Raw genomic sequence first — 20,200 nt, 5'->3', positions numbered from 1 at the left:
TAAGAGCAGCAGTAAACAGGGACACAAACCTGGGACCTATTCAGAGATCAGAAGGTTGAGTGGAGTATGAGGAAAGAGAGGCATGATATGAAGCTAGAATCAGATTGTACCAGGGCCTTAAAGGCCAGGCTAAGGAAGGTGGGCTCAAAATCAAAGGTTAGGGTTTCCCTTCTAGGTGTATGTGTACTGAGGGGTCTCCCAAGGTGATCAGGCATATGAGAAACCACACAAAAATGTGGCATATCACTTGGAATGTCAATTTTACTGAAGGGCTTGGGAAAAGACAATCTTGTATTTTCCTATAAAAGATATATTATTATGGAACTTAATGTGAAATCATAAGAATTTTAAAAATAAGTTGGGGTTCGGGGTGCCTGAGTAGCTCAGTCAGTTAAGCGTCTGACTTCTGGCTCAGGTCATGATTCCCTGTCGGGCTGTGTGCTGACAGCTCAGAGCCTGGAACCTGCTTTGGATTCTGTATCTCCCTCTCTCTCTGCCCTCTCCCCGCCCCCCCACTTGTGCTCTCTCTCTCTCAAAAATAAACATTTAAAATTTTTTAAAGAACTAAACTAAAATAAAATTGGGACTTCAGAAACATTTCCCAGTTATAGGAAGCTGCTCCCCGATAAGGGAGTGGTTGGAAGTAGTCCACTCTCTGATGTCTTTCGGGATAGGTTAATAGAGGAGTCATTGGGGAAGCATTCCTGTAGGTGATGAGAAACCAAGGATTGAGTACCACTGAGGACTCTAGAATAGGGCTGTCTGGGACTTAAAGATCAACTGGATCTGACTGTCTTTGGAGAGCTTGCAGTCTAGGCTTTATGGAACTGATGATTCTGTGCAAGAGAACAAAGCAAAAGCCAGGTGAAGTTTCTCTCCTCTGCCCCATCTCCTTGATATGTTCCTCTTGTACCACATGCATTTTTATTTAAAAAAGTATTTATCATGCCACTATTCTCTCACTTCTTGTATGATCTTGGACAAGTTATTTCTCTGGAGCTCAGTTTCCTCATATGCAGAATGGGGATAATAATACCTACCCCATAGTGTCACAATGAGGGTCATAGTGAGAACTAAATGAAAACATGTATAAAATCTCTTAGAATAGAATCTGGAACAAAGTTCAACACTGTTTAAACAGTAGCTATTATAACAGAATTATTACTACAACCTCTGTAGCCACTGTGTTCCAGTAATCATCTCCCATTGCCATTCATTTCTTAGGTCATTCAGGTTGAGGGTGGAAGGTGGGGGATAGGTCTGGGAGGAACATACAGATGAACCAGACGTCATGGCACAGACTTATGAATATTGGTTTGTGCAGCTATACCTAACACATAGTAGATGCTCAAAATGCTTGCTGAACAGAATCAACAAATGTCTTCCCACTAAACTGGAAGCTCTTTAAAGGCAGGGACCATACTTCCTAGCTGTTGTATTACTGGAACCAAGCCCTGGGTGAGGCACACAGTAGGCACTTGGAGATCCTCGAACAAACGAATGAATGAATGAAGAAATAAATAACTGCAGGCAGAAAATCATTAGGGCACAAAGCCGGCTCAGAAAAAAGTGTTGCACAAAGATCGTCACCAGTTTTAGGAAAGGAGTGAACATAGCAAGAGACGTGTCAGCCAAACAGCTCGAGGCCTCAATAGCTCAAGGATTTAGGTTCACTGCGCCCCCCCTTCCGGGATACGGGTGAGCGCAGACCTCCGCTGCCCGCCCCCAGGCCCGCCCCTCCGCTGGCTCACGTGACCGCGGGGCGGGTGTGCAGAACCACCAGGGGAGGAGCGGCCGGCTAAAGTCGGCTGAGTGAGCAGGGGCCATGGCGGGCGTGGTGGACTTCCAGGACGAGGAGCAGGTGAAGTCCTTTCTGGAAAACATGGAGGTGGAGTGCAACTACCAGTGCTACCGCGAGAAGGACCCGAACGGTGAGCGCCTCCGGCGCAGCCTGGGGACACGTGGGGACGCATGGGGGAGGGGAGGGGGCTAGACGGGTCACTAGCAACCTCTGGAAGAGGTCTGGAAGGGGTCTCCGGCCGGGGACTCGTTGGGACGCGATGGGACGATAACGACGTTGTGTGTGTTGGGGAGGAACGGGTTGGGTTTCTCGAGGACCTGCGGGGATCGCAGCGGCGGCATACTAGGAGGGACAGAGCCTGGAGGCCGGGGCGGGTACGAAGAGAAGTGCTTGGGTGCTGGGGGTAGAGCGATGGGGATACATCAATGAACAGATAAAATTCCCTGTCCTTCTGGAGCTTACATTCTAGTGGAGGGAATTGGACAATAAACGTAAGGAAATACATGAAATCGTGTGGTAGAATCTAGTCATTAGTGCAATGGGAAAAAGGGCTGACGTATAGGGAGTTGAGGAGGGCAATTTTGAATTAAGGGTCAAAGGTAGTCATTGAGAAAGTTATATTTGAACTAAGCCTTGAAGGTCTGTGAAATCAATGCTAGGGAGAGGTAACACCTAGTGAGGAAAAGGCCCTGAAGCATGAATGTGCCCCTTGTGTTCTGGGAACATTGAGTTGACTTGAGTGTGTGGGTGGATATTGGTGTCCAAAAGAGGTCACCCAGAGAGCAGCCTGGTGTGGGCTCACCCACCAGGTGAGTGGTTTATAAAGGGGGAAAAAATGACACTAGTCTTACCTTCTTTTTTTTTTTTAATATTTTTTCATGTTTATTTTTGAGAGAGAGAGAGACAGAGTACAAGCAGGGAAGGGGCAGAGAGAGAGGGAGACACAGAATCTGAAGCAGGCTCCAGGCTCTGAGCTGTCAGCACAGAGCCCAACGTGGAGCTCAAACTGATAAACCGCAAGATCATGACCTGAGCTGAAGTTGGATGCTTAACCGACTGAGCCATCCAGGCACCCCACTAGTCTTACCTTCTAATAGCTTGCAGTCTGGTTTCCAGAATATGATATCGCCATTTCTTGAAGCTAACCAACTAACCAGAGTTGTTCTGCAGTATGATGGCTTAATAAGAACCCGGGGTGGTTCTTGGAGGGCTCACCTGTGTCCTAAGAGGAGTTGGAGTCACTGAGGAGCAGGATTGGTGGGAAAGACTTCTGGGGGGAGGTCAGGAGGAGCAGGCAACTGTTGATAATGGAGGAGAGGGTGGGAGAAGAGAATGCTGTCTTCTGGAAGGTTGAAGTGAGACTGTAGTGTAGTTAAATAAGATTGAAGAGTGAGGTGTGTCAGGCCTTGAATGCCAGGGTAAGGCATTTAGACTATTCTTTTAGGCAATGAAGAGCCGTACATGTTTTTGAGGAGAGAGTTCATGGTAATGTACTCTGGAGAGTATACTAAGCATTGGAATGGGGAAGGGTGGGCATACAAGGACTGGCTGCAGCACTTTAGAAGTAGAGCCTGAGAGGAGGCAATAGTGACTATACCTACTGTCTTTTGAAGTCATCATGATCTCTTACCAGGATAACTAAAATAGCCTTCCAACCTCTGTTTGCATGCTCATTCCCTTAAAATCTGTTATCTACCTTCAAACTGATAGTAAAAATTTCATTTTGTTCTAGTAAATGCTGTCTTATTAGATTTTTAAATAACAAAACAACATGTTGGTTGTCACCATTACTGGAGTATACCCCCTCATGCATCTTGTTCTTCTATATTCATCTGGGCATATACAAACATACTAGAATGACATACATTTATTTATTTATTTATTTATTTATTTATTTATGTTTACTTATTTTTGAGAGAGAGACAGAGCATGAGCAGGGGGAGGGGCAGAGAGAGAGGGAGACAGAATCGAAACAGGGCCCAAGGCTCCCAGCTGTCAGCGCCAAGTCTGATGCTGGGCTTGAACTCACGAACCATGAGATCATGACCCAAGCTGAAGTCGGATGCTTAACTGACTGAGCCACCCAGGTGCCCCCTGGAATAACCTTTTAAAAATGCAAATTGAATCATATCACTACTCTTCTTAATTTTTTTTTACTATCCATTTATTTTTGAGAGAGAGAGTGCACGTGCGCAAGTAGGGGAGGGGCAGAGAGTGAGGGAGACAGAATCCATAGCAGGCTCCAGGCTCTGAGCTGTCAGTACAGAGCCTGACGTGGGGCTCGAACCCATGAACTGTGAGATCGTGACCTGAGCCGAAGTTGGACATTCAACCGACTTGAGCCACCCAGGGGCCTCTATCACTACCCTTCTTAAAACCCTCCAGTGATTTGCCATTGACCTGGAATAAAATTGTAACTCCTTCCTGTGTTCCACAATGCCCTGTTATCTCGTCCCTGTCTTTCTCTCTTCATTTCCTACCCCTTTTCTCCTCGATCCAGCCACATAATACCTTATTTGTACCAAGCTTATTCCCTCTTTGGGGTCTTTTAATTTATTGTTTCTTGTGCCTGGGACTTTCTGCCCCCTTCCTGTTTTATTGTCTTTAAATCATTAGTTCATTCTTGTTATTCACATTTCAGCTCAGACATTAAAGTCCTTACTAGGTCCTCCCTGATTGCCCAGTCTTGTAACTATTCCGGCAGTTTGCACAACAAACTATCTTACCCTGTTTTATTTCAATCACATAACATTTGTTACTGTTTAAGTGTGTCTTAAAAAATATAAATGCATCTTGCTCACCTATCTACTTATTTTTTTCCCTCCTCTAGAATGTAATTTTTAGGAGGGGAAGTGACTGTATTCCCACCATCTATAACAGTGTGTGGTACATGGTCGCACATAGAAGCTCAAATATTTGTTGAAGGAAAATTAATGACATGAGTGTCATTTGGAATGAAGAAGGGACGGGGGGAGAGATGTTAAGAAGATACTCACTGGGATTAGAGACTGCTAAAAAGGGAGAGTCTGTTTCCAACTTCTTTAGTAGCTACCATTTCTACTCAGTCTTTGGGCTTCTCATTCTCAGCCTGGCTGAGGAATATAGTCAGGGAAACACCACTTTCTTGCTACTACAAAGACTAGCCCACGGACCCTTTTGGTTTTCAGTGTTTTATTGCTGAACTTCCCGGGAAGTTCCAAAGGTAGCAAAGTTTCAGTCATGAAAGGCAGTGGATCTTTGGCCCTGGCTAACAGGGAGCAGGAGGGCTCCACCAGAATGGCTGGTGACTGGTGGAGCCAGAATAGTGGCCACTGTCTCCCCAGACTGTACATTGCTCAGCCCTGGCTAAGGACAGACAATGCCAATTGTAGGATGGCTGAGCACCCCCTGCATTCTTTGTGGTGAGGTCACCTTGCTACACCTCAGGAGGACAGAAAGAAGCTGGTCCTCAATAAAAGACACATTCTGGCCTGCCACACCTCAGCCCTCCCCACTGCTGAGCAGCAACCCCTGACATGAAGAACAGCTCTTGCCTTCTCCTCACAGGATGCTATCGGTTGGTGGACTATTTGGAAGGGATCCAGAAGAATTTTGAGGAGGCTGCCAAGGTATTGAAGTTCAACTGTGAAGAGAACAAACACAGTGATAGCTGCTATAAACTGGGGGCTTATTATGTGACCGGAAAAGGTAAGGTGGTGCCTGCTTTCTTTGGTCATTGTCATTGATGGTAGTACTGGCATGACATCCTGAGCCTCATGCTCAGGACCTCAGGGTCCTCACTGGCCAGGCTGTGGGCAAGCACATTGTGGGAAGATTTGGAGAGAGTTCAAGGGGGAAGAACATAGCCTTTCAAGTTAGGCAGACCTTAGGGAATATTATTAGCAAGAAGTGGGACCTTGACCCATTCACTCTAACTCTGCCTCAGTTATATCACCTGTAAAATGGAGAAAAAATAGTACTTGCTATTAAGTAATATTAAGTATAATAAGATAATGCAGGTAAAGACATCAGCATGTGCCTGCCACAGAGGAAGGGACCAATTATTAATTCTCTGCCATCTGTCTTTTCTCCTAATTCCCTAATTGCAGTTATCACTATAGTAGTGAGTAGTGTTTAAATTATCTATTGCTAAATAAGAAATTATTCCAACAAAGTTATTATTTCACATGGTTTCTATAGGTCAGGAATTTGGGATCTGCTTAGCTATATGCCTCAGGATCTCTAATGAGGTTGCAGTTAAGACATTAGCCAGGGAGCTGGGGGTAGAGTCATTTGAAGGCTTGACTGGAGCTAGAGTTTTCAGTTCTAAGATGGCTCACTCACATGGCTGTTAGGAAAGCTTTCTGTTCCTTTCTAGCTCTTATCAGGAGACCTCCATTCTTTGTGACAGGGATCTGTCTGTGGGCTGCTTAGGTGTCATTTTGACATGGCATCTTGCTTTCCTCCATAGTGAGTGATCCAAAAGAGAGTGGGATGGAATCCACGGTGTCTTTTATGACCTACCCTTGGAGGTCACATGTTTTTCATTTCTATCACATTCTGTTAGAAGTGAATCAGTCCAGTCCACACTAATAGGAGAGAACTAACATCCAGGCTTTTGAAGGAAAGAATAGCAAAGAATTTATGGGCATATTTTAAAAACATCACAAATAGAGAATATGACCTTTGACAGGCAACTGTTTTTTTGAGGATTGTATGATTCATTGATCTCTTGCTCCCAGGGCCCAGCCAAGCCTGGTTAGAAAGATATTCAGTGAAAGTTTGATGAAGAGGGTGTCTTTTTAATTCTCTGGAGTTGTGTGAACTATTTCTGCTTTCACATGGGATGTGGGGCCTGTGGTAGTCACTATTTTGAAGAAAGTTTAGCATCAGCAGGAATATCAGCTTCCCTTGATGGAGCAGAGAGGCATTTTTTTGACCTAATAATTCTCCTAGTGTCCTTCCTAAGGAAATAACTGGAAATGCAAGTAAAAGTTATGTGAAAAGATACCCTAGTATTATTTATCTGGCAAAATTTTATTTTCATTAACTTACAGTTTACAGGTAATACACAATTTCATTAAAATAATGATTTAAAAAAAAACCCTAAAACCTGTGTGCCAACAGTAGCAGCTTAGTTAAATAAATAATGTTACCTCCATTGGATGGAATGTTAATTAGCCCATTAAAAAATAATGTTTCTTTTTTTAATGTTTATTTATTTTTGAGAGAGTGCAAATGGGGGAGGAACAGAGAGAGGGAGACAGAGGATCCGAAGGGGGTTCTGTGCTGACAGGCTGACAGCAGCAAGCTTGATGTGGGGCTCAAACTCATGAACTGCAAGATCATGACCTGAGCTGAGGTTGGACGTTCACTCGATTTAAGTAATCTCCACACCCAACATGAGGCTCAAACTCAAAACCCTGAGATTAAGGGTTACATGCTCTACCAACTGAGCCAGCCAGGCATTTTCTCCCACCCCCTTTAATGTTAAGTAATCTTTTTACCGTTTTTTACTATATTTTTCACAAGGACTTTGAATTTCTTATTGAATTAGAGAAAACAAAAGAGGCCCTGAAATTGTTCTCTTATTAGACAAATTGATGTGATTAATGATTGTATATTGACATTTTTTTTCTTTTAGATGTTACTTTATTGAGCACACTTTTACTATCTTTAGTGAGAGAATGAATTAAGTATGGACCAGTAGAGGGAGGGAAGAAGGACTCTAATACCTGTTACACCTGGGAGAGCTTGAGAAGCATCTTCAGAGAGATATGTAAAATACCATAGAGGGTCAGTGCTGGGAGTGTGTGTTCAGTGTTGACACAGGGGGTGCTGTCGCAGAAGAGGCAGCATTCAAACTGGTCCTTGAAGGACAGAGTGTGGTTTGTTTGGTGGAGGTGGTAATAAGAGTTATCTCAGGCAAAGAGAAGGTGTGTGGGTGTGAAAGAACACAGAGTGTTTAGAGATCAGTACTTAATCCTGTTAAATTTCTCTGGATGTTCAAACCACAGTGGTCATGGAAGATCCTGTTAGCTGATCTTTGCTACTCAAGCCATTTTGGATTGCTGTTTAGCAGACCTTGGGCCCTGCCATGTTTAAAAGCCAAAACTGTTGACTCCCCCTGCCTAGTTCTGAGCCAAAGAATTTTCCAGTCTTTTTGCTTTTGCTTTTGCTTTTGCTTTTTGCTTTTTGCTTTTTGCTTTGCTTTTGCTTTTTGCTAAAAAATCACCCCGTGTCCTTTCTTGACACAGACAGGTTAATAACTCTTTTACCAAGGATAGCTTGGGGCAAGGGAAAGAGTGGGAGGCCAAAGAACCCACTTTTAGACAGTGTAGCATCTGGCAAGGCATTTTCTTTCTCTGAGTAGCAATTTCTTCGTTGACAAAATTAGAGTAAGAAGGTCCACTCATACCTTCTTCATAGGATTTTTCTGAGCATCAAATGAGAATAGATGTGACTGCTTTGTTAAATTGTAAAACGTTTTATCAACGTGAACAGGTCTGGTTGTGCTGCAGAAGTTACTCTGGATTGCACACTTAGAGTGTGCACATCCAAGAAATACGTTGGCCAAATATTTTCATATAGGAAATCAACTTTGAACTATTCTTGTGAAACAATCCATGTGTCCTATGAAAAGAAGTAGAAGTTAACTCTGACACATATGTCTTTGAGGAAATATTATGCAACCAATAAAACAGATATTAAGAAGGGTTTCTAATGGGGCGCGAAGAAGGTTCATGATTACAAATGTAAAAAAACCAAATTGGGGCGCCTGGCTGGCTCAGTCAGTAGAGCGTGGGACTCTTGATCTTAGGGTTGTGAGTTTGAGCCCCATGTTGGGCACAGAGATTACTTAAAAAGAAAAAAAAAAAAAGGGGCAAACTACATAAAAAACTACATAGTGCTAGGAAGAAATACACCAAAAATTAAGTAATGATGGTCTCTAGGTGGTGGTAACAATAGATGACTTTTGTTTCCCTTCTGTTTAAGAGTCTTCAATTTCCTCTTCTAAAAAGTGGGATTGCTTTAGAGGAGGACATGAAAGCTCAGATAAGTTGATGACAATTGCAAATGAATCTTTTTTATCTAAAAAATTTATTTATTTATGTATTTATGTATTTATTTATGAGAGAGCATGAGTTGGGGAGAGGGGCAGAGGAAGAGAGAGAGCAAATCTTAAGCAGGCTCCACAGTCAGTGCAGAGCCTGATGTGGGGCTCAATCCCATGACCTTGGGATCATGATCTGAGCTGAAATTGAGTCTGATGCTCAACTGACTGAGCACCCAGGCACCCCGCAAACAGATCTTTTATCTCTAATCTAGATTGCTTTTGTGAGCTTCAGACCACACGTACCTGATTTTTTATTAGACCTTTCTCCTTAGAATTATCATAGGCATGTCAAACTTAACAAATCAGGGGCACCTGGGTGGCTCAGTTGGTTAAGGGTCTGACTTTGGCTCAGGTCATGATCTCACAGCTTGTGAGTTCAAGCCCTGTGTCAGGCTCTGTGTGGACAGCTCAGAGCCTGGAGCCTGCTTCGGATTCTGTGTCTCGCTCTCTCTCTGCCTCTCCCCCGCTTGCACTCTGTCTCTCTTTTTCTCTCAAAAATAAACATTGAAAAAAAGATTTTTTAAACTTAAATCAGATACGGAATTCTTAATTGTTTTTTCTCACCCCAATTTATTATGCCCATTATCTTCCACCTTAGCAAGTGGATCTCTCTCTAGTAGTAGCTAATAGCCAGTTTATCTCCAAAATATGTCTCAAATCTGCCCTCTCTCCCTCTCCTGCATCATTCTTATCCAAGCTACCTTCCTCTCCTGCTTGAATTACAGTTAGGAGATTAATGCAGGTCTCTAATCCTCTTTCCGTAAGGAACTAAAATGAACTTTAAAAAAAAAGTTTATTTTATGATAGCATGAGCAGGGGAGGAGCAGAGAAAGAGAGGGAGAGAGAGAATCCCAAACAAGCAGGCTCCACACTCAGCATGGAGCCCGAAGTGGGGCTTCATCTCACGACTGTGAGATCATGACCTGAGCCGAAATCAAGCGTATGACATTTAACCAACTGAGCCACCCAGGCACCCCTAAAATGAACTTGTAAAAATATAAACCATGGACACTGTCTTGGGCTGGGCTGTGGTGGATGTTTTTGAGGGCAGCCAACCCATAGCCTGTGCTTTCTGTGGAAGCCTGAGTCGGCCTTTGTGGCTTTCTCCCTCTGTGTCACAACCCAGTCTTCCAATGACACTGCAGTTCACCAGCTGCCCACCTTAACAGATTCAAGAACAAGGGGAAAGACAGTATAAAAATGAGGTGGTGTCAAGTAGAAGTTAATGTGGACCTGAGGAAAGCTAAGAAGGAAGACTAGATGCTGAAAAGGAGAAACGTAAGCTAATTTCCTAATAAATCTACTTCTCCACAACAACCAGGGCAGTGTAAGTTGATCTGTTAATAGCATTGTCAAAAGCATAAATAGCAACAATTTGGAAAGCCACCTCCAGGCTACTCAAGCTGCTAAGAAACTGCTTTCTGGGGAAAAGCAGCCCCCATAGAGAACATCATCTGGCTTGGTTTCATTCCAAAATTTGTGTCCTTTTTGGACAGAATTGTTTGTAGTCCCATTCAGTTGAATCTGCTTGAGCTCTCACTAACATTGCTTCTAGAATATCAGAACAGACCAAGGCTGTGGTAGATAGAGGTGCTGTCCCAGCATTCATTTCTCCATTGACATCTTCCCATGCTCGCATCAGTGAACAAGCTGTATGAGCTCTAGGAAACATTGTACGCGATAGTTCAGTTTTCTGAGATTTGGTTTTCAAGTATGGTACATTTGACCCACTGTTGGCCCTTCTTGCAGTTTCTGATATGTCATCTGTAGCATGTGGTTACTTAGGTAATCTTATCTGGACGCTTCCAAATTTTTGTTACAAAAAGGATCCTGTGCTCCTGTAGATGCTGTTAAGCAACTTCTTCCTATTTTAGTTCTTCTCCTGCATTATGGTGATCCAGAAGTATTGGCAGATACCTGCTGGACCATTTCTTACCAGACTGGTGGTCCAAATGAGCAGATAAAAGTGGTTGTTGAAAGGGGAGTTGTGCCCCAACTTGTAATGCTTCTAAGAGCTCCTAAATTGTCAATTGTGACTTCTGTGCTAAGAGCCATAGGAAGTATTGTCACTGGGACAGATGAACCGACTCATGTTGTAATAGAAGTGGGAGCACTTGCCATCTTCCCCAGCCTGGTAATGAGCCCCAAAACTAATACTCAGAAGGAAGCAGTGTGGACAGTGTGAAACATCACAGCTGGTTGCTGGCACCAGACACAGCAAGTTGCGAATCGTGGGTTAATCCCATTTCTCACTGGCATTCTAAGGAAAACTTTAAAACACAAAAGGAAGCTGTATGGGCTGTGACCAACTATTCAACTGGTGGGCCAGTTGAATAGATTATAAATCTTATTCATTGTGGTATAATAGAACCACTGATGAACCTCTTAACTGTGGAAGATGCTGGGGTTATTCTGAACACTATTTCAAATATCTTTCAGGCTGCTAAGAAACTAGGTGAAACTGAGAAACTTAGCATAATGATTGACCAAAGTGGAGGTTTGGACAAAATTGAAGCTCCACAAAACCATGAGTTTTATACAAAGCTTCATTGCACTCAACTGAGAAGTATTTCTCTGTAGAAGAAGAGGGGAAAAAAATGTGCCAGAAATTACCTCCAAATGCTATACATTCTCACTTCAGGATTGCAGATCTGGAACCTTTAACTTTTAGATTGTACAGCTGAGGCAGAAAGTTGTTTGTTGTGTACTATGTTTGCTATACATTTGTTTTACTGTTTCTCTACTAAGAAGTCTTTTTATTTTTTATTTATTTTTACTTTTTATTTTATTTTAAAGAGAGAGAGTGCTCTCACATAAGTGGGGAAGAGGAAGAGAGAGAGAGAGAGGGAAAGAGAATCCCAAGCAGGCTCCATGCTCAGTGCAGAGCCTGATGCAGGGCTCAATCCCATGACCCTGGGATCACGACCTGAGCCAAATTCCAGAGTTGGCTGCTGAACTGACTGAGCCACCCAGGTGCCCCAAAAACTCTTTTTAATTTTTTAATTTTACTTTATTTTTATGTTAGAGAAAGAGAGAATACAAGCTTGGGAGAGGAGCAGAAATAGAGAGAGAGCGAGTGCCTAGGTGGCTCAGTCAGTTACGCATCCGACTTCGGCTCAAGTCATGATCTCTCAGTTTGTGGGTTCGAGCCCCACATCGGGCTCTGTGCTGGAAGCTCGGAGCCTGGAGCCTGCTTCAGATTCTGTGTCTCCCTCTCTCTCTGCCCTTCCCCTGCTCACACTCTGTCTCTCTCTCTCAAAAATAAATAAACATTAAAAAAAAAAAATTTAAAAGAAGTAGAGAGAAAGAGAGAATCTTAAGCAGACTCCTTGCTCAGTGTGGATCCCAACATGGAGCAAGATCTCACAATCGTGAGAACATGACCTGAGCTGAAATCAACAGTCACATGTTTAACCAACTGAGCCACCCAGGTGCCCCCCAAGAGTTCTTTTTTTTTTTTTTTTTAATTTTTTAAATGTTTATTTATTTTTTAGACCGAGGGAGACAGAGCGCAAGTGGGGGAGGGGCAAAGAGAGGGAGACACAGAATCTGAAACAGGCTCCAGGCTCTGAGCTGTCAGCACAGAGCCTGATGCGGGGCTCGAACCCACGAACTGTGAGATCAAGACCTGAGCCGAAGTCGGACGCTTAACCGACTGAGCCACCCAAGTGCCCCCCCGAAGAATTCTTTTTAAGTGTGGTTTGCTATTATAGCATTTTTTACACTACAGTTATACTTGAACAGTTCCAAGTTATGTATACTGTCTGAAGCTTCTCTTCTCAATAGGTTTCTTATTTCTGTGTGGAATTTCGTATCTTGCAGTATCCTGTAAATGAAGATTAAATTCCACCTTTTTCTTTAGTTAAAAAGAAAAAAAAAGAATATAAACCATACATTGGATAAAATATATGAAAAACAGGCAGTGTAGTGCTGTGATCCTCAAGAAAAGGGAAACATAAAATGTGAGCCCCGTCCATGGTTACTTTTTCTGCCTGGAAGTTCTTTCCAGACTATCACAGAGATGGAAGCCAAAGAGAGCATGACAATTTTGCTGAACTGATGAGGCAGAAGTCAGAATTTCTGGTGAATAAAGCAGTTGGAATTTGAGGGACAGAATGCTAGAGAAGAAAGAAGCTATATTGAGAAGGTACTCCAGAAATCCATATAGGAGTACTTTTAAGTCTTTGGCCTAATGTTAAGCAGCACATGCATAGAGGGAGACTGAGAGACCTTCATTGAAAAGCTACTGGGGAGCTGTGAACTGAGAAGAGGTTCCAGAGGTTTCACAGTAATGGGAGTGGTTTGAATTCCAACCAGCCCGAGTGGAGAGACATTGAACACTACATTCAACTGAGATTGCCCTAGTAGCAAGACTGTTCTATAATCTGCTCTAACAAAACTTAAAAACAAGTGCCATAGGGATTTTGGCTACCAGAACAAAAGTTCAACAACCTTCAAAGGAATATAGCAAAATCCAGATTGAACAAAGTATCATGTACAGTGTTTAGCATAAAATAAGAAATTGCTAAACAGAAAAAAAGCAGTCAACAGAAACACCTAGATATGACAGAGATGTTGGAATTAACAGTTAAATATTTTAAAACAGGTGTAATAGGGGCACCTGGGTGGCTCAGTCGGTTAAGCGTCCAACTTCGGCTCAGGTCATGATCTCACGGTCCATGAGTTCGAGCCCCACATCGGGCTCTGTGCTGACAGCTCAGAGCCTGGAGCCTGCTTCGGATTCTGTGTCTCCCTCTCTCTCTGACTCTCCCCCGTTCATGCTCTGTCTCTGTCTCAAAAATAAATAAACATTAAAAAAAAATTTAAAACAGGTGTAACAAAGATTTTTAAAAGTTAAAATAAAATATGGCATAATGAGTGAATAGATAGGAAATCACATTAGAGAAATTAACACTTGAACCAAATGAAATCCTACAGTAGAAAAACATAATATTTGAAATGAGAAGTTACTTGACAGGCTTAATAGCAAAATAGACAATTTGAAAGATTGGTGAACTTGAATATAGGATTATAGATATTACCCAAAATGAAGTGATGAGAAAAAAAAAAGAGCCTCAACCTGTAGGAGTCAGTATTCTTCAACCTAACACATGTATATCAGAGTCCCAGAAAGAAAAGAGATTGGGGCAAAATATGTATATATTTGAAGAAATAACAGCAGAAAAATTTCCAAATTTGATGAAAAGTATCAGTCTGCTGATCCATGGCATTCACTGAACCCAAGCAGGATAACCAATGAAATTATACCTAGACACATTATTACCAATTTGGTGAAAAACGAAGATAAAGAGAAAATCTTAAAAGCCATCAGACAAGGGCACCCGGGTGGCTCAGTCAGTTGGGTGTCCAACTCTTGATTTCAGCTCAGGCCATGATGGGTCATGGGATCAAGCCACGTGTTGGGAACTCTCTCTCTCTCTCTCTCTGCCCCCCTCTCTCTCTCTGCCTCTCCCCTGCTTGTCTCCCCATGTGGACTCTATAAAAAAAAAATTTTTTTTTAATTTTTAAAAATTAAAAAAAAAAAAAGGCAATCAGAGAAAGACTTTGAAGGGAATAGTGGTGAGAACAACTCCTGACTTTTCATCAGAAGCAACATAAGCCAGAAGACAAAACATCTTTAAGGGCTGAAAGAAAAAACTATCCAAATGAATTCTACTTTAGCAAAAATGTCTTTAAAAATGAAGATGGGGGCAGCTGGTGGTTCAGCCGGTTAAGCGTCCAACTCTTGATTTCAGCTCAGGTCATAATCTCATGGTTCATGAGATCGAGCCCATGTCCGGCTCTGCACTGACATCATGGAGCCTGCTTGGGATTCTCTCTCTCCCTCTCTCTGTCTCTGCCCCTCCCCCACTCTTGCACATGTACTCTTTCTCAAAATAAATAAACATTAAAAAAAATAAAAATGAAGATGAAATAAATTCATTTTCAGATAGACAAAAGCTCATGGAATGAATCATTAGCAGACCTGCACCACAAAAAATGTTAAAGTTGTTTGGATTGAAAGCAAATGATAACAGATGGAAACTAAGATCCATACATAAGAATAAAGCACATTAGAATATGTATGCAGATATGAGACTTTTTTCCTCATTCTTAATATCTCTAAAAGACTGTTTAAAGCAAAAATAATTGCAGTGTATTGTGAGGTTTATATATAGAAGTAAAATTAAAAAGTATACGTAGAAGTAAGACATAATAGCAATAATACAAAGGATGGAACTGTGGTAAATGAATAAAAATGTATTTTAAGATTCTTACATTATATGTGAAGTGGTATAATATTTGTGGTAGATTGTGATAAATTAATGTTATATGTTCACTAGATAAGTCACTGAAGAAGGAAGTATAACTAAAAAACCAGTGATAAGAATGACATGGATTATTAGAAATACACAATTCAAGGCTCAGCTGGCTAAGCATTCAACTTCAGCTCAGGTCATGATCTCATGGTTCGTGGGTTTGAGCCCCGCATCAAACTGTGCTGATAGCTCAGAGGCTGGAGCCTGCTTCATATTCTGTGTCTCCCTCTCTCTCTGTCCTGCCCCCACTCATTCTCTCTCTCTCTCTCTCTCTCTCTCTCTCTCTCAAAAAATGAATAAACATTAAAAAAAATTCAAAGAAATACACAATTCAAGGCACCTGGCTGGCTGGGTTAGTGGAGAGTGTGACTCTTTATTTAAAAAAAAAAATTTTTTTTAACATTTATTTATTTATTTATTTTTGAGACAGATAGAGAGCATGAACAGGGGAGGGTCAGAGAAAGAGGGAGACACAGAATCTGAAACAGGCTCCAGGCTCTGAGCTGTCAGCACAAAGCCCGACACGGGGCTCGAACCCACGGACCGCGAGATCATGACCTGAGCCGAAGTCGGACGCTTAACCGACTGAGCCACCCAGGCACCCCGAGTGTGACTCTTGATCTCAGGGTTATGGGTTTGAGCTCCACGTTGAATGTAAAGATTACTTAAAAGTGAAATAAAATCTTTAAAAAAAGAAATACACGATTCCGAAGAATGCAAGAAAGGAGAAAAAACAAAAAGCATTTGGGACAAATGGGAAATAAGTAAGATTATAGATTTTAACCCAGCTATAATCAACAATTGCATTAAGTGTAAGTAAACACTCTAGTAAAAGGCATAGATTGTTAGGCTGTGTATAAAAGCAAGACCTATATCCTATTTAAATATAAGGTGGCACAAATACACTCTCAGAACTGAAAGAACTCAGGGGAAATAGAATCTATGAGTTTTTCTGGAAAAATCTATTTGATAACCAATAAAGAAGTTAATCAAAAGAAACAATTCAGGAATGGAGAAGCTCTAATGAAAAGACTGGTGATGAGTGGAATCCATTTAGAATGACTATTGGGCTTATTAGGTTACTGAACAGAATGTAAATAATATAAACCTTTAGAGCATAGAAACACCACAATGTTTCCCGGACACTTATTATGTGCCAGGCTCTTTGTAAAAATGCATTTAAGCTTCTAACATATGAAGTAGGTACTGTTTTCCTTATGTTACAGGTGAGGAAAATGGAGGCTTATAGAGGTTAAGTAACTTGCCTAAAGTCACACAGCCAGCAAGAAATGGAGCCAGGACTGGAGCCTAGGTTTTCTGGCTACAGAGTCCAGGCTTCTGTTAACCACTGTGCTATGCTGTCTTCCTAAATTAAAATAATAGAGAAGTAACAAAAAGTAGAGGGAGGGGGAGGAAAGATGGAAGGAAATGTGAGACACCAGTCTCCTCACCTATTATAGTTGTGAGTTAGTACTTCTTAGATTTAGTTAAGGGGCACCTGGGTGGCTCAGTTGGTTAAGCATCAGACTCTTGATTTCAACTCAGGTCATGATCTCATGGTTCGTGTGATTGAGCCCTACATCAGGTTCTGCGCTGATAGCATGAAGCCTGCTTGGGATTCTGTCTCTCTCTGCCCCTCCTCTGCTCTCACACATGTGAAATAAATAAACAAACAAACAAACAAACAAACAAACTTTAAAAAATAAAATTAGCATATACAATCCAGTTTTTCAAAGTACATCTATCTAGCTGTCCATTCAGCCAGCCAGCATGTAATCTGAATATATACTACAAAGCTAACTGGAATGGTATTCTCTTAATGATAATGATGGTTATTTTTAGGTGGTAGATTTGGAGTGATTTCTTTAAAAAATAATGTTAAAAGATAGTGTTTGTATTTTTTGAGAATGAGTGATAGTACATAGGGATTTGAAATTTTCCATTAAAAAGAAAAATCTAAAAACTAAAGAGAAAATTGAGCCCTGTCATCACCATTGCTTAAAATCACCCATTAGCAGTTTCCCATAATTTCTAAGATAAAGTACAGGATCCTTAATAAGGTGCGTCAGACCTGTGATCTGACCCTTACCTGTCTCTACAGCCTTTTTTCCCTAGCGATTTCTGGGTTCTAGACATATGAGTTTTTTTTCTCTTTGTATCCTATTCCTCCTGCTTAGAACAATTCTTACTCCATTTTTTTTTCCTTCTTTTTTTCCCCATTATATTACATCTCAAATATCACTTCTTTGGGGAGACTTTCCTTGATCTTAACCTGGTCTAGGTCAGAGCCATGATACATTCTCATAGCATCCTGGACTTTTCTTCCAAATACTTGTCACACTTAAAATCATACATTAGGTTGTGTGGTTGTTAAATATCTGTTTCATTAGATTATAAGGGTAGGGACTGTGTCTGTTTATTCCAGAACCTAGAACAGTAGTTGGCAAATAATATGTATTCAATATACATTTAATGAACATTTAACAAAGTGCTTATAAGATCACATGTTCTCCCTATAACCCCATGAGGTAGTTCTTATAGTCCCCACTTTTCACCTCCCTTAGGGGTGGTCTGCCTTATAAGATATCATTTGAACAAAAGATTCCAAGGCTGGAAGGTCTTTGTGCTATATACCAGGCCACCTTCCTTTCATGCTGCCTTAGCTCAAAATGTATGAACTTTATTCAGGAATTAGTCTCTAACTTTGGCCTGAGACATGCAGGTTCTGCCCTGGTTGGTTTTATTTTTTTCTTCCCTTTCCTTCCTCCCAGGTGGACTGACCCAGGACCTGAAAGCTGCCTCCAGCTGCTTTCTGATGGCGTGTGAGAAGCCTGGAAGGAAGTCTGTGGAGGCATGTCACAACGTTGGTCTCTTGGCACATGATGGACAGGTCAATGAAGATGGCCAGCCTGATCTGGAGAAGGCCAGAGACTACTACACAAGGGCCTGTGAGGGCAGCTATGCCTCCAGCTGCTTCAATCTCAGTGCCATGTTCCTGCAGGGTGCCCCTGGCTTTCCCAAGGACATGGGCCTGGCATGTAAATACTCAATGAAAGCCTGTGACTTGGGCCATGTCTGGGCCTGTGCCAATGCCAGCCGCATGTACAGGCTGGGGGATGGTGTAGATAAAGATGAGGCAAAGGCCGAGGTGCTAAAAAACCGGGCCCGGCAGCTGCACAAAGAACAGCAGAAAAATGTCCAGCCTTTGACATTTGGGTAGTGTGGCCCATGCTTCTAAGTAACACACAGCTTGAGGCTGGCACCTCCTATGTCTTACATAGCCCTTGAAGGTCAACCTGCTGGAGCAGGAAGACTTGGGACTTAATGTCAGTAGCTCTGGTTACATAGACCCATTACCCCAGAGTGTCACCTACTAGGTTGTAGCCTGAAATGTTTATTTCAGTCAGTATTCTTTCATCTGTTGTGTTCTGTGAAGACACACACATTTATGGGATTTTATGTCTCAGAGTCTGTGCTCTGTGAAAAACAGCAAACTAGAGAGCAGTAGAGACTGGGCGGGGGGTGGAGAGGGGAGACAAAGAGCAGGAAGACTCAGCAGCCACAGTGCCTGAAGGAATCAGACCTTATTATTATCATTATTATTATTTTAGTTGGGAGGGCTTGAAAATCAGAGTCTTGACTTACATAATAGAGGGCTTAAGGAGCTAAGAACAGTTAAATAGTCACGACTTCCACCCTCTGACTTATGTAATCATTGGTGTGGGCTTCCTTTTTGCCTTTAGAGTCAGATCTTCAATAAATTCTTAGAGATTGGGAGGGATGTGCAGCATAAAAGTTAAAGGTCATTATGCTTCAGGATTGCCAAAGAGGATGAAATATAAGCTGTGCTTTAGCGGAGGCATCCACAGTTGAAAATTAGCATCCCCAGTCCACTCACTTGGCATTGCTCATCATGCTGAAGGACAGATTATTCCCAAGGCAACTTCACCTAGGGATTTGTAAGCAAAGGTTTTGTGACACATTTTGTCCCTCAGAACTGGATCTTTTTAACTGTCTCTGTGAATAAACTATTGTGATTGATTAGTAGTTTGTGTTACTAGTTTCTCTCCAGATTCTGGGTAGGGTAGAGATGTTCTTTGTGGTGGTTGTGCTTTTTCTTTTAAGGTAAACCTTTGCCTTTTCTATTATCTTCCTAACCCGTCACTAGGGGGCACGCTTGTCATTTTCCTGCAATAACAGGACTGGTCTGTCACCACCTACTGTTTCTGAGCTTCCAGTTTTGCAGCTGTTCTACAAGGAAGGCATGCAATGTAGATGAAGGTTTGTAAGCTCGGCCTGCCAGTTTCTCAAGTTGATGGAGGAAAGGGACTTCCCCAGGAGCAGATAAGTTTTAAAAAGTGAGTTTATTTTTAAAATGTGAAGTAGTTTTTGTTTGGTTTAAAATAAACTCTGTAAGCCAACAAGCATATGAAAAGATGCTCAACATCCCTAATCATTAGGGAAATGCAAATCAAAACCAGAATGAGATAATTATCCCACACTTGTCAGGACGGCTGTTCTATTAAAAAAAGGGGGGTGCTCCCTGTGTGGCTCAGTCTGTTGAGTGTCCGACTTCAGCTCAGGTCATGATCTCACGGTCTGTGAGTTCGAGCCCTACGTTGGGCTCTGTGCTGACAGCTCAGAGCCTGGAGCCTGCTTCGGATTCTGTGTCTCCCTCTCTCTCTGCCCCTCACCCACTCATGCTCTATCTCTCTCTCTTTGTCAAAAATAAATAAACATTAAAAAATAATAATAATAAAAAAGACAAACATTTTCAAGGATATGGAGAAATTGGAACCCTTACACATTGTTGGTGGGAATGTAAAATGATATAGCCACTTCAGAAAACAATATAGTTGGGGGGGGGGGAGAAAACAATATAGTGGTTCCTCAAAAAATTAAACATAGAATGGCCATATCATCTAACAGTTCCATTTCTGGGTGCACCTATGTTCATAGCAACATTTACAGTTGCCACAAAGC

At 41.9% G+C, this 20,200-nt stretch overlaps 1 protein-coding gene and 1 pseudogene across 1 annotated transcript; both read left to right on the top strand.

The window, feature by feature from the left end:
• The first annotated feature begins 1,778 nt into the window (after positions 1-1,778).
• LOC125917620 (cytochrome c oxidase assembly factor 7) lies at positions 1,779-19,261 on the top strand. Its single transcript, XM_049623767.1, has 3 exons — positions 1,779-1,931; positions 5,348-5,488; positions 17,989-19,261. Exons 1-3 carry the CDS (start codon positions 1,826-1,828, stop codon positions 18,435-18,437), a joined length of 696 nt encoding a protein of 231 aa, XP_049479724.1. The 5' UTR covers positions 1,779-1,825; the 3' UTR covers positions 18,438-19,261.
• LOC125917619 (importin subunit alpha-1-like) lies at positions 10,035-12,122 on the top strand (annotated as a pseudogene).
• Positions 19,262-20,200: the final 939 nt, after the last annotated feature.

Source organism: Panthera uncia, unplaced genomic scaffold, assembly GCF_023721935.1.
Source record: "Panthera uncia isolate 11264 unplaced genomic scaffold, Puncia_PCG_1.0 HiC_scaffold_210, whole genome shotgun sequence".
In the NCBI taxonomy this organism is placed as follows: domain Eukaryota; kingdom Metazoa; phylum Chordata; class Mammalia; order Carnivora; family Felidae; genus Panthera; species Panthera uncia.
Note: the sequence above shows the minus strand (reverse complement) of the source record. Positions and strands in the feature narration are given on the sequence as shown.